The sequence below is a fragment of the Sarcophilus harrisii genome, chromosome 4 (genome assembly GCF_902635505.1).
Source record: "Sarcophilus harrisii chromosome 4, mSarHar1.11, whole genome shotgun sequence".
Taxonomy (NCBI): Eukaryota; Metazoa; Chordata; class Mammalia; order Dasyuromorphia; family Dasyuridae; genus Sarcophilus; species Sarcophilus harrisii.
Window position 1 is genome coordinate 160734584 of NC_045429.1, and position 12564 is coordinate 160747147.

Below are 12564 nucleotides of genomic sequence, written 5' to 3' on the forward strand. Positions count from 1 at the left end.
AATCATGTTCTCAAAACAGCTACAAGTGGTGAGTCTGGCCTTTTTATATAGAGAAGATAATATAATTAGGAATACTGTTAGGATGTTTGCATTTATTAAATTTGATCATGTGGTAATACCCTTATAGTCTGAAACGATCCATTATGTGGAATAAGATAAAATTTTTAGAGCTAAAAGAGGAAATCATTTGGTTCATTCTCCTCTAGTTACTTGTAAAGAAATTGAGGTTCACTCAGATTGGCTAAGATGACAGGAAAAGATAAGGATGAATGGGGGAGGGAATGTGGAAAAACTAGGATACTAATACATCGTTGGTGGAGTTGTGAACGGATCTACCCATTCCGAAAAGTAATTTGGAACTGTGTTCAGAAAGTTATCAAACTGTGCATGCCCTTTGATCCAGCAGTGTTTTTGTTGAACCTATATCCCAAAGAGATCTTAAAGGAGGGAAAGGGACCTATATGTGCAAAAATGTTTGTGCCAGCCTTTTTCATAGTGTCAAGAAACTGGAAACTGAGTGAATGCCCATCAGTTGGAGAATGGCTGAATAAGTTATGGTATATGAATGTTATGGAATATTATTTTTCTATAAGAAATGATCTGCAGGATGATTTTTAGAGAGGCCTGGAGAGACATGAACTGAAGCTAAGTGAAATGAGCAGAACTAAGAGATCATTTGTACACAGCAACATCAATATCATATGATGATCAATTCTTTTTTTTTTTTTTTATGACTTTTTATTGCCAGAACCCATGCCAGGGTAATTTTTTACAACATTATCCCTTGCACTCACTTCTGTTCCAGTTTTTCCCCTCCCTTCCTCCACCTCCTCCCCCAGATGGCAAGCAGTCCTATACATGTTAAAGACGTTACAATATACCTTAGATACAATATATGTGTGCAGAACTGAACAGTTCTCTTGTTGGTCAGGGAGAGTTGGATTCAGAAGGTATAAATAACCCGGGAGGAAAAACAAAAATGCAAGCATTTTACATTCATTTCCTAGTGTTCTTTCTTTGGGTGTAGCTGCTTCAGTCCATCCTTGATCAATTGAAACTGAGTTAGATCTTCTCTTTGTCTAAGAAATCCACTTCCATCAGAATACATCCTCATACAGTATCGTTGTTGAGGTATATGATGATCTCCTGGTTCTGCTCATTTCACTCAGCATCAGTTCATGTAAGTCTCACCAATTCTCTCTGTATTCATCCTGCTGGTCATTTCTTATAGAACAATAATATTCCATAACATTCATATATCACAATTTACCCAACCATTCTCCAACTGATGGGAATCCATTCATTTTCCAGCTTCTAGCCACTACAAACAGGGCTGCCACAAACATTTTGGCACATACAGGTCCCTTTCCCTTCTTTAGTATCTCTTTGGGATATAAGCCTAGTAGTAGCACTGCTGGGTCAAAGGATATGCACACTTTGATAACTTTTTGGGCATAGTTCCAAATTGCTCTCCAGAATGGCTGGATGTGTTCACAATTCCACCAACAATGTATCGGTGTCCCTGTTTTCCCCCATCCCCTCCAACATTCCGTGTTATCTTTCCCTGTCATTCTGGTCAATCTGACAGGTGTGTAGTGGTATCTCAGAGTTGTCTTAATTTGCATTTCTCTGATTAATAATGATTTGGAGCATATTTTCATATGGCTAGAAATAGTTTTAATTTCTTCGTCTGAGAATTGTCTTCATAGATGATGATCAATTCTGATGAATATGACTCTTTCCAACAATGAGATGATTGATATCAGTTCCAGTGGTCTTGTGATGAAGAACGCCATCTACACCCAGAGAGAGGACTGTGGGAACTGAATATGGATCACAACATAACATTCTCACTCTTTTTGTTGTTGTTTGCTTATGTTTTGTTTTCTTACTCATTTACTTTCCTTTTTAATTTGATTTTTCTTACAGCAAGAAAGTTGTATAAATGTGTTGGCACATATTAGATTTAACATATTTTAATATGTATGATATTTTGGATTATTTGCCATCTAGGGGAGGAGAAAATCTAAAACACAATACTATGCAAGTGTCAGTGTTGAAAAATTATCTGTGCATATGTTTTGAAAATAAAAAGCTTTAATTAAAAAAGAAATTGAGATTCAGAGATGAGGTCTCCAATAAAAACGGTCACACAGTCAGCTATATGGACTGCACAGAACCTAAGTTTTCTAGATACTTAGCTTCACTGTTGTAGGCTTTTTATCATATCATAATTTCTTTTTTGTTAATTCTATTACATTTTGTTTTTTCTGTTGATGAAAATATACCTTCCTTCCCTCTGTTCTCTCCTCCATTGTTAAAGAAACTGAAATGTATAGCCAAGCAAAACAAATCTCCATATAATCCATGTATAAAAAACAAGTCTCTGTAATCTTAAATTTATCATCTATTTTTGAGAAGGTGACTAACATGTTTCATAATGAGTCCTCTAGAATCATGCTTGGTAATTTTATTGACTAAAATTCATAAGACTTTCAAAGCTCTATGCCTTTATTATTGTTATCATATAAATTATTCTCCTGAATATCTCACTTCAGTTCATGCAAATCTTCACCAGGTTTTTCTGAGACAATCCCTTCATTATTTCTGTTATTCTGTTATAACACATTAGTTATCTTTCACATTAATATACCTTAATTTACCCTCTTAATTTTTATTTCTTGGCCAGTTCAGAAAGAACAGGTATAGACATTTTTGTAATGTGGTTCTTTTCCTCATTCTTTTTCTTTGGGCTGTAAGCCCAGTATTTGTATTACTAGGTTAAAAAGTTTACTTACTTTAATAATTTGTTGGCAAAATCCCAAATTACTTTATAGAATGACTGGACCTGTTCTTTTTTCCACCAGTAGTAAATTTAATATACTTGTTTTCTTATTGTTTCTCTAAATTTGTTATTTCTCTTTTTGTCATCTTTGCCATTTACATCATGATTTCTCAAAACAACTGACAGTTAATTTGTAAAGTTGGAGTAGTATCTTAAAAATAGTTGACTTGCAATAATTGTTGTTGGTGTGACAGGTGCTATTTAAAAATTCCCCCTTCCCAATTTATCTTTTGGTTCAATATTAGTTATTATCTCTCTTTATACAACTGTGGGAACTAAATGTACATTTTTGTGACTATAAGCCTTTAATATTTATCTCGATCATTCCTGTTAAAAGAGATGGTAGCAGCATTAGTCAATAGTAAGAATATTGACTTAATTACTTTCATTGTTATTGTTCATTTGCTTTCTTTTTTATTTATTTTGTTTATATGTGTATTTGCTGGGACATATTACTGACACATAGAAGACACTTAATAAAAACTTCCATGATATCACTGATATAGATGTAAAGAATTAATTTTGTGAGTGAATTAATAGGGAATTTGTATTCATTTGACTAGACATGTAGATGGAATGTTTTATATGGTGCTGGGCTTGGAGTTTGGAACACGAGTTTGAATCAGCCATTATCAGATATGACCATAGTGACATCTTTTAGTCCCAGTTTACTCATTTGTAAAATGGATATATTAATAGCTACTACTTTATGGAATTGTTGAACTCAAATGATATGATAAAGATAAAGTGCTTTGCAAATCTTAAAGCACTAGGTAAATGTTGTTGTTATTGTTATTTTTAAAGCATAATTTGGGAATATATAGTCATCTTAATCAAAGTGCATGAATTGAACATCCATTATGTGCCTAACACAGAGGTGCTATGAAGGATAAAAGGAAGCATTCTTAATTTCAGATTACAGTCTGATTGAAGAGACCAGTATGAACTGGGATGCTTTGCAAGACAATTGTTGATTAATAAGTTAGATAAATAATTTAAAATGTTAAATAAAGCAAAAATTAAGCCAACAAAATCAAAGAAGTCACAATTTTTATTTAGAACAGTGGTTTTAGTGCTTAACTGGAAACATTAAATTTATTTTTTTTAAATTTAAAATCCATTGACTTCTCACTATGTCATAATTTACTTAGATGACAGGTTTTTTTGAAGTAATCTTTAAAACACTTTGGATTTGCTAGCAGTGCCCTTATTGTTCATGAAGAAGTAATGTATCTTAAAATGGAATATATATTTGGAAATTTAGAAACTGTGGTATAATGAATAGAAAACTACCCTCAGACCTCAGAAGACTAGCCTTACTTGTCTAGACTGGGGGCTCCTATGTGTAACTGTAATCTCTTAGTGCTTTAAGGTGTTGATTTGTATTGGCAGAAATATTTTTTTTTATCTAAGTGCCCAATATACAAATGAAATCACAGGTAACTGTCCTTATGGATTGTTTATGGTTTGGAATTCCCAGAATATTAAAAAGCCCTTAATTTTCATGCACCTCACAAGATTATTAATTTTCTTATGTTAACTAATGTTTAGTTTGCATTTTTTTGTGTGTCTGATCATTTATATGTAATGTCTTCTCCCAAATATAAGTGCTCAGAAACATTGCAGTCATTTTGAAAGGATTTTGAAAAATTAAAAGCAGTTATTGAGAAGAAATGGAAAACTATTCATCTGCAACATTATATTTTTTTCTTTTCATTTTATGTATGTTTTACAAAAGATCTATACTGGCTTCCCAGCTCTCTATTCCTCAGTGTAATGGCAATGGTATATAAAAAAAAAGAAAAAGAAAAAAAAAAAGCCTTGAATTTTGAGTCAGGATTGACTTGGGCTTGAATAACACTTCTAAATCATATTAATAGTGTGATCATGAGCAAGTCAACCATGTTAACTATTTTGAATTATGCTTTCATCCTACCTCTCAGGATTATGGTGATTTTTAAATATATGTGAAACCTTTTTTAAACCCTAAAGTATACCTCAAAAGTCAATTATTGCTAGTAACAGAATTTTTCTTATTACCCATAGAATTCTACTAGATTTGCAATCCAAGCGCTTGATTTTAAATTTCATAACTATTAACCCAAATCTTAATAGAAAAGAATTAGCTTCGAGAAGCAAATAGAAGGGTGTTAGCATTCTGGTAATCCAGCATTCTTTTTTTAGTGAAATACTCATGATTTCAACATATTTAAAAGAGACATTATGGCAACAGTAATGATGGGTATGTTTATATAGCTTTAAGCTTTGTAAACTACTTTAAATATATTATTTCATTTGATCTTCCAGCAACTAGAGATTGGAAAACTTAGTTTTTGTCTTTAATGTTTGAATCAGGGCAGAATAGTGGAGTGAAAAGAGTATTAGGGATAGAATTGGTAGAGCAGAGGTTTGAATCCTGGCTGATAATTATTAGCTGTGAAACTATGGACAAAGCACTTAACCTTTTTAATATTTGTTTTTTTAATATTCGTTTTCCTCACTTTAGAAATGGGATATTTTGTCTCTCTGCCTTACAGCGTTGTTGTGAAGCAAATTATCCTTAACATTTAAAAATAATATACAAATTTGAATTACTATTGATAGCCTAAAACTTTTTTCTTTGCAACTAGGAAAATCAGTAGATCATCAATCATCTCGAAGTGAATCTGAAATTGTGCCAAAAGTTACGAAAATGACTGTATCTGGAAAGAAGCAGACTATGGGATTTGAAATTCCTGGGTAAGAATTTGAACTCTTGTATATTTTAGTCAGATTTATTTGCTATTTGTTCATTACATGTACTTTGCTTTTTATATGAAGCCTGAATTATATTTTATAAATATGTTTATTTGTATCTGAGACAACTTATTTTAAAGAGCCCAGAATCACCATTCAGGAGATAAAAGCTTTGGCTTTCACTTTCTCTCATAGTTAAATGTCATTTTTGGGCAAGTTCTGACATTAATTTCTTATATGTTAAGTAATGTTGATGACCTAGATGATCTCTAAAATACCTTTTGGTTTTATTTCATTATTTATTTATTTGTTTTACTGAGGCATTTGGAGTTAAATGACTTGCCAGGGTCATACAGCTAGGAAGTGTTAAATGTATGAGGGCAGATTTGAACTCGGGTCCTCTTGTCTTTAGGACTGGTGCTCTATCCACTGCACTACCTAACTGCCCCATACCTTCTAATTTTTAAAATTAATTTAATATCATCATTATAATGTATACTAAAATAATATACTTGGTTTACAGGTTACTTCTAAACTTTGTGGAGTAAATAGTGCAAATATTATTTTTCCAATTGTAAAATTTTTATTTCTTTTTAAATAGATAAAGAAACTGAGGTTTAGATTAAATGATTTTCCCAATATTACATATTTAATGCCATACCTTAGATTTGAACCCAGGTTTCTCTTCACTCTTAAGTCCTATATTCTGTGTCAGCATGGTGCTAAGGGACTTGCCTCTGGTCCCTTAAAGCTCATGTTACAGATGGGATTTAAATCCAATTCTTTTTTCAAGTTCAGCACTCTAGCACTAATGCCATGGGAACACTTATTTTGAAATATACAAAATCCTCATTATAATGATGATAATACTAAAATTTTTGAAGACTAGAATAAAGTTTAGTTAAAAGTAAAGGAGTTAGACCATATTGTCTCTGAAGGATCTCTTTTTCAGTTCAGGAAAGGAGAAAAAGTCTAAATCTCTGGTAAAAAAAAAACAAAAAACAAAAAAATGAAACATAACATAACAAAACAAAAAACAAGAAAAATCATATTATTTCCAAATAGTTCTTTGCAACTTAAGACCTCTAAGAGATCTGGTTGGAAGAATCTCTTCTTCATTTGGTCCAAATTGCTCATTTTACAGATGGAGGAAACTGAAGTCTAGAGCCAGGAACTCACTTGTTTTATGTTGACAGAGCAAATAGCAGAGCTAGGATTTGAACCTATGTCTTTAATTAACTCCAAATTTATTGATCTTTCTTATTTCATATTGGGGTGGGGTTATTTGGAGGAAGGGAGAAAGGGGAAATTTGAGAGATGCATACGAATTCACTTAATAGTTCATCCCTTGAACAATGTTAAAATGAGTGAAACTTGTTTTATGATGCTTGCCAAACATTGCTCTATGTCAGTAAATCAAATATTTCTTATATTGAATAGAATAAGAATAAACTTATTATTAGTTCTCATAAGTGATAGTACTATAAGTTCCCATAAAAGTAAAAAAATTTGATACTAAAAAGTGTTTGCTTAGAGCTGTGAGAGGTTATCTATATTATACATATATGCACATACACACACACACACACACACACACACACACACACACACACACATTTGTCACTTAGGCCCTATAGGAAGAGAGATGAAGACATGTTTTTTCCAATTTGGTTCCCTCATCTTTTTTAGTTTCAATAAAAATTTATTTTAGAAACATAGGTCTTTACTAAAGGATAGATAAACTAATCTATTGATAATTAATTGCTGCACTTAATGTGAGGAAACGGTATATTCATAATGATTTGATCATATTTTTATATTGTTCCTGTTAATATTTTTACCTATGCACCAAGATTGAATTTATAATTTGAAATGTCATTACAGTGTGAAAACAATAACTTAATATGCAGACTTAGGATTTTTATAGTTTTATCAATAGCAATAAAGGTATGTTCTTAGTTTTGCTTGCATGTTTAGAATTTAAAAATCAGAACTCTTGGAGAAAATCGTAATCTGACTCTTTTGATGAGACTGATAATGAAGAATTTGAAATAAGGCCATCTTCACACAATACCAAAATTTTTTAAATGATAAGGGAAGCTCTTCCTGCATGTCTCATTAAAATACTTAATGTAAATAATTCTGAAAAAGAGATTGGTTGCCTTAATATATGGTGTTAATGATGTGGAAACAGTAGATCGTGGTGTGAATAGCTGGATATACAAAAGATTTTTGATTTTTCTCAGAGTTGGGATTCATAGCACAACCCATCTGTAGCTAAGGATTTGCCGGAGGAAAACAGATAGTGACTAGTCCAAGATTGCATAGCTAATAAATGTCAGTGGTGAGATTTAAAACTGTCTTCTTAACTGCAAATGTTGCATTCTGTCTATGGTGCTATGCCGATTCTGTCTTTTGTGTTCTGAACTGCTGACCCAGGATATTAGTAAGAATGAAATTTTTGTAAATATTCAAGAATGAATGGAGAATGAAAGAGTTATTTGGAAAAACATTGCTTTGGTCTTTGTTGTAACTAAAAAATGTGTTGAAACAAGGGGTTATTTTGAATAATTGGGCTTAACCTAGTTTACTATCTGTCTCCAATTATATTTATTTACCAATAATAGAATTCTACACAATGTACTTTAACATACATAACCATTCATACAATTGCAAAAATAATCATTCACATTCAGGACTTTTTAAACTTTTTCTACTTGTGACCCTATTGGACATGAAAATTTTTTATGTAACCCTGGGGTATATAAGTATATAAAATAGATATACAAATCAAATTACTGATAATAAATCTTAATTTTGTTACCCTCACATTCAGTTGCAAAACCCTATATGAGGTTATGAATCACATAAGAAGCTGGAATTTACAGTACATAGATATGTATATATAATTCTTTCCTTTGCTCAAAAACCTCCAGTAGCTCCCTTAGTTTACTTACCTCATGAGGTGAGGAAAATACATTGTAAAGTTTTGATGTGAACTGTTATTGTTTGTTTTGACTTGATAATGTATATCATCATAATTTATTATAAAATTATTTTTTTCTTCCTTTGTAATTACTTATTATGACACCATTTTCATTTTATTGGTGGGGCCACTGCAACTGTTATTACAATGGAATGGCATAAAATGGAAAAAAAAAATAGCTTCCCTCTAGTTTAGTCTTCTTTTGTGTTGCCCCTTTCTCCAGGTCTTATAGTTTGAAAACTGCTAAGAATTCAGAAAATCTAATGTGATAAGCTACTCTACCAGAAAGTAGTGGCAAAATCAGGACCCTATAATACCACTGCATTTGACATCAGAAAACCTGAGTTTGAACCCTGTTGTTTATGGCCTCTATGACTTTGGAGAAATAACTTTTAGTCTTCAGTTTTAGCTTTGAGTTACAAATTATATTCCTTCCCTCTTCTCCTTGAGACTGTAAGTAATCTGATGTAGGTTATACTTTAAAATCAGGCAAACCTATTCCATATTGGACTTTTTGTGGAAGAAAACTTGAACCAAAAAAAGTAAGAGAAATCGTATGCTTCAGCTTATATTCAGATGCTATCAATTCTTTTTTTGAAGGCAGGTACTATTTTTTATCATTAATCTTTTCTTTCCAACTTTATGAATATATTGGACTACATGATCTGTAAGGTCTCTCCTAGCTCTATATCCCATGAACTCTAGTCTTGATGATTAGAGAATAAGAATTGTCAACAGTCACATTGCTCTATAGGACTATATAGTCCAAATTGTAGCAATGGCCCCTGGAAGATACAGAAATAAGCTTTTCATTTATAACTTAGGAGAAAGTTGTAGGCTGAGAGCCAATTAGTGCTAGCCATTATTCAAAACACTTTACCATCTGCTATTCATTACTCATTTACTCTTGCCTCTTAGTATCCAAATAATTGCCATCATTTAGAATACATTTTCACCTTCTCTTTGCCAAAGCATGTTTTTTCCACTCTTGAAAGCACTGTTGAAATGCATTTTTAAAAAACCTTAGAATAATTTTTTCAAAGCTGATTCCTGGACTAAATTTTCAGTACTTTTATCTGTATATGATTAATAATTACATATTTAAATGTTACTTCTGAATGTTGCTTCTTCATTATGCACATGGCTAGCCCTTCTTCATGAACTGTAACAATTCATTTATATGGCACTTTACAGTTTCCTTACAATAACTCTAGGAAGTGCAAATACTATTTTTCCTCTTTTTGAGATGAGGATATTGAAACTCAGAAAGAATGAATTATCCAAGTCTTTCAGCTTGTAAATGTGTCAGCACTAGAGTGCAATCTCATGTATCTTTCTGTTATATCCTCTCTGTTGATACGGTGATAGTGATATAATCACTGTCCATATAATTCTGTCAGATGAAGTAAATTATCTAAGGTCTAATAAGTGGTGAAATCTGTATTCAAATCCAACCAAGCCTTTTAACTTTTTGACTAGTAGTGCTCTTTGCCTGACAAAAAAAACAAGAGTGAGACATAGCTTTCTATTTTACTTCATTTCTGGGCTCCATACTTCACACAGTCCCTTGAAATAAAAGATATTCTTATATTTTATTTCCATAATATTTTTGATAAATTGAATTGTTTTCTGTAGCGGGCTAGAACTCTGAAAGAGGGTGTACTTGAATCTAAGTCAGTAGGATGCTTGTAGTTAAGTACCTACTCTGTGTGAGATGGTGGTTCTCTAAGCACATGTAATATAATGATTATGTGGCCAATCTAGTTGTATACTTAGGGTAATGTGGTGATGTGATGTTCTACAGCTGCTCATGCCCAGTGTGATGTGTTAATATAGTCATGCTGGGGTATTTAAGGGAGTCACAGAGACAGAGGGTTCTCTTGGCCATGGCTATCTCAGCCATAGAGAAGACTTCAGGCTCTAGACTCCAGAGCCCAGACTCCATCTTTGACCAGCCACGTGGCTGCTTTTCTGCCTCCTTCACTTCATTTCCCCACTAAGCCCAAGGCCTTGGGCTGATCCCGAGGCCCACCATAGAGCTAGCCTGGACATTACAGTTTTCCTTTTGACTTAGTTTATCAACTTAATGTTGTGTTAAGTAATATTTTTGAATGAAGCAAATATTTTTGTTCCATTGTTGTTTAGGAAATTTTTTAGATAGAAATGTTAATACTACTACTTCACTTTGTCACCAGACAAGAATATTTATTTTTTGTTGTCCATTATAGACAAGGTAGGTTGAAGCAAATTGAAGACATGCTAGAAAATATTTTCCTTGGGAGTGGTGAGAAGGAAGAGTTTTGAGAAAGTATGTGTGTCTGTCTCTTTGTGATTTGGAGGGGTAACATTGGGGCATCAGTGAAAAAAATGCTAATTGAACACAAGCCGAATTCTTAGAAGAACTGAAAAAAATTTTTAAAAATAAGAGGGAAAGAAAATTGGAAAGAAATTAAAATGATGCAAGGAAATTATGAAAAGAATAGCTAGGTAAAAGGGGCAAAAAATGCTGAAGAAAACACCTTAAAAACCAGAATTGATCAAATAATAAAGGAAGCACAAAAATCTACTGAAGAGAACTCATTAAATAGGGGAATTGACCAAAAGGGAAAAAAGAACTACAAAAATTCATCAAAGAAAAAAACTCCTTGAGAAGTGAAATTGGTATAAGGAAAGCAGAAAACTGGGGGAAAATTTTTGCAACAAATACTTTGGTTAAGCCTTATTTCTCAAATATGTAGAAATTTGAATCTAATTTATAATACAAGTCATCTCTTGATTGATAAATGTTCAATGGATATGAAGACAATTAACATTACTCAGTTGATAGTCAAAGGATATGAAGACTATTTTCAAAGAAATTAAAGCTGTCTTTACTCATGAAAAAATGCTCCAAATCATTATTAATTAGAAAAATGCAAATTAAAACAACTTTGAGGTACTACTTTGCACCTATCAGATTGGCTAATATGATAAAAAAGGAAAATGTTGGAGGAGAATGTGGCAAAACTGGGATACCTATGTACTGTTGGAGGAATTGTAAACTGATTCAACTGTTCTGGAGAACAATTTGGAACTATGCTCAAAGGATTATAAAACTGGGTATACTATTTGATCCAGCAATACCATTGGTAGATCTATATCCCAAAGACATCTTCAAAAAGAGCTATAGCAGCTCTTTTGTGGTGGCTCAGAGCTGGAAATCAAAGTAATGCCCATCAATTGGGGGCTAAGCAACTGTGGTATATGATTGAAATGGGATATTTTTGTGCTTCTAAGAAATTTAGAAAAATGTGGAAAAGATGTGAATTAATACAAAGTAAACAGAATCAGAGAATGATGTACAACAAAACAGCAATATTGGACCATAAAGATCTGTGAATGACTTAACTATTCTCAGCCATACAGTGATCCAAGACAGGCCCAATTTTCAGCACTAATGAATGGAGCATAATATCTGCCTCCAAAGAAAGACCCTTTCTGAAACTTTCTTTGTCTCATTTTTTTCTTTTTATTTGAGTGCAAAATGTGGAAATGTGTATAATGAATCAGAGTATAATCTGATTGCTTACTGTCTCAGAGGGAGGGATAGAATTTGGAACTCAGAACTTCAAATGAAAGTGTTAATAAAATATAGAATTGGTCAAATGGAAAAGTGGTTCAAGGAAGAAAATAAAAACTTCAAAATTAGAATTGGGCAAGTGGAAGGTAATGACTTCATGAGACACCAAGAAATAAAACAAATTCAAAAGAATAAAAAATAGAAGAAAATGTGAGTTTCCTTGGGGGAAAAAAACAGCAGATTTGAGAAAAATAAATTGAGAAGAGAAAATTTAAAAATTATTAGGTTGGTTGAAAGCCATGATTTAAAAAAAAGAGCCTCAATATCTTATTTCAAGAAATTGTCATAGCAAATTGCCTTATATCTTAGAACCAGAGGACAAAATAGATATTTAAAGAATCTGGTGATCATTTCTTGAAAGAGATCCTAAAATGAAAA

At 32.3% G+C, this 12564-nt stretch overlaps 1 protein-coding gene across 2 annotated transcripts in view; it reads left to right on the forward strand.

The window, feature by feature from the left end:
• Positions 1 to 12564, forward strand: part of HBS1L (HBS1 like translational GTPase) — a 131654-nt gene that overhangs the window by 73634 nt on the left and 45456 nt on the right. For both annotated transcript variants that reach the window (XM_003769472.3, XM_023503220.2), the window contains one exon: positions 5476 to 5584. In XM_003769472.3, the coding sequence (XP_003769520.1) occupies positions 5476 to 5584 (109 nt within the window). The remainder of the gene's footprint in view (positions 1 to 5475; positions 5585 to 12564) is intronic.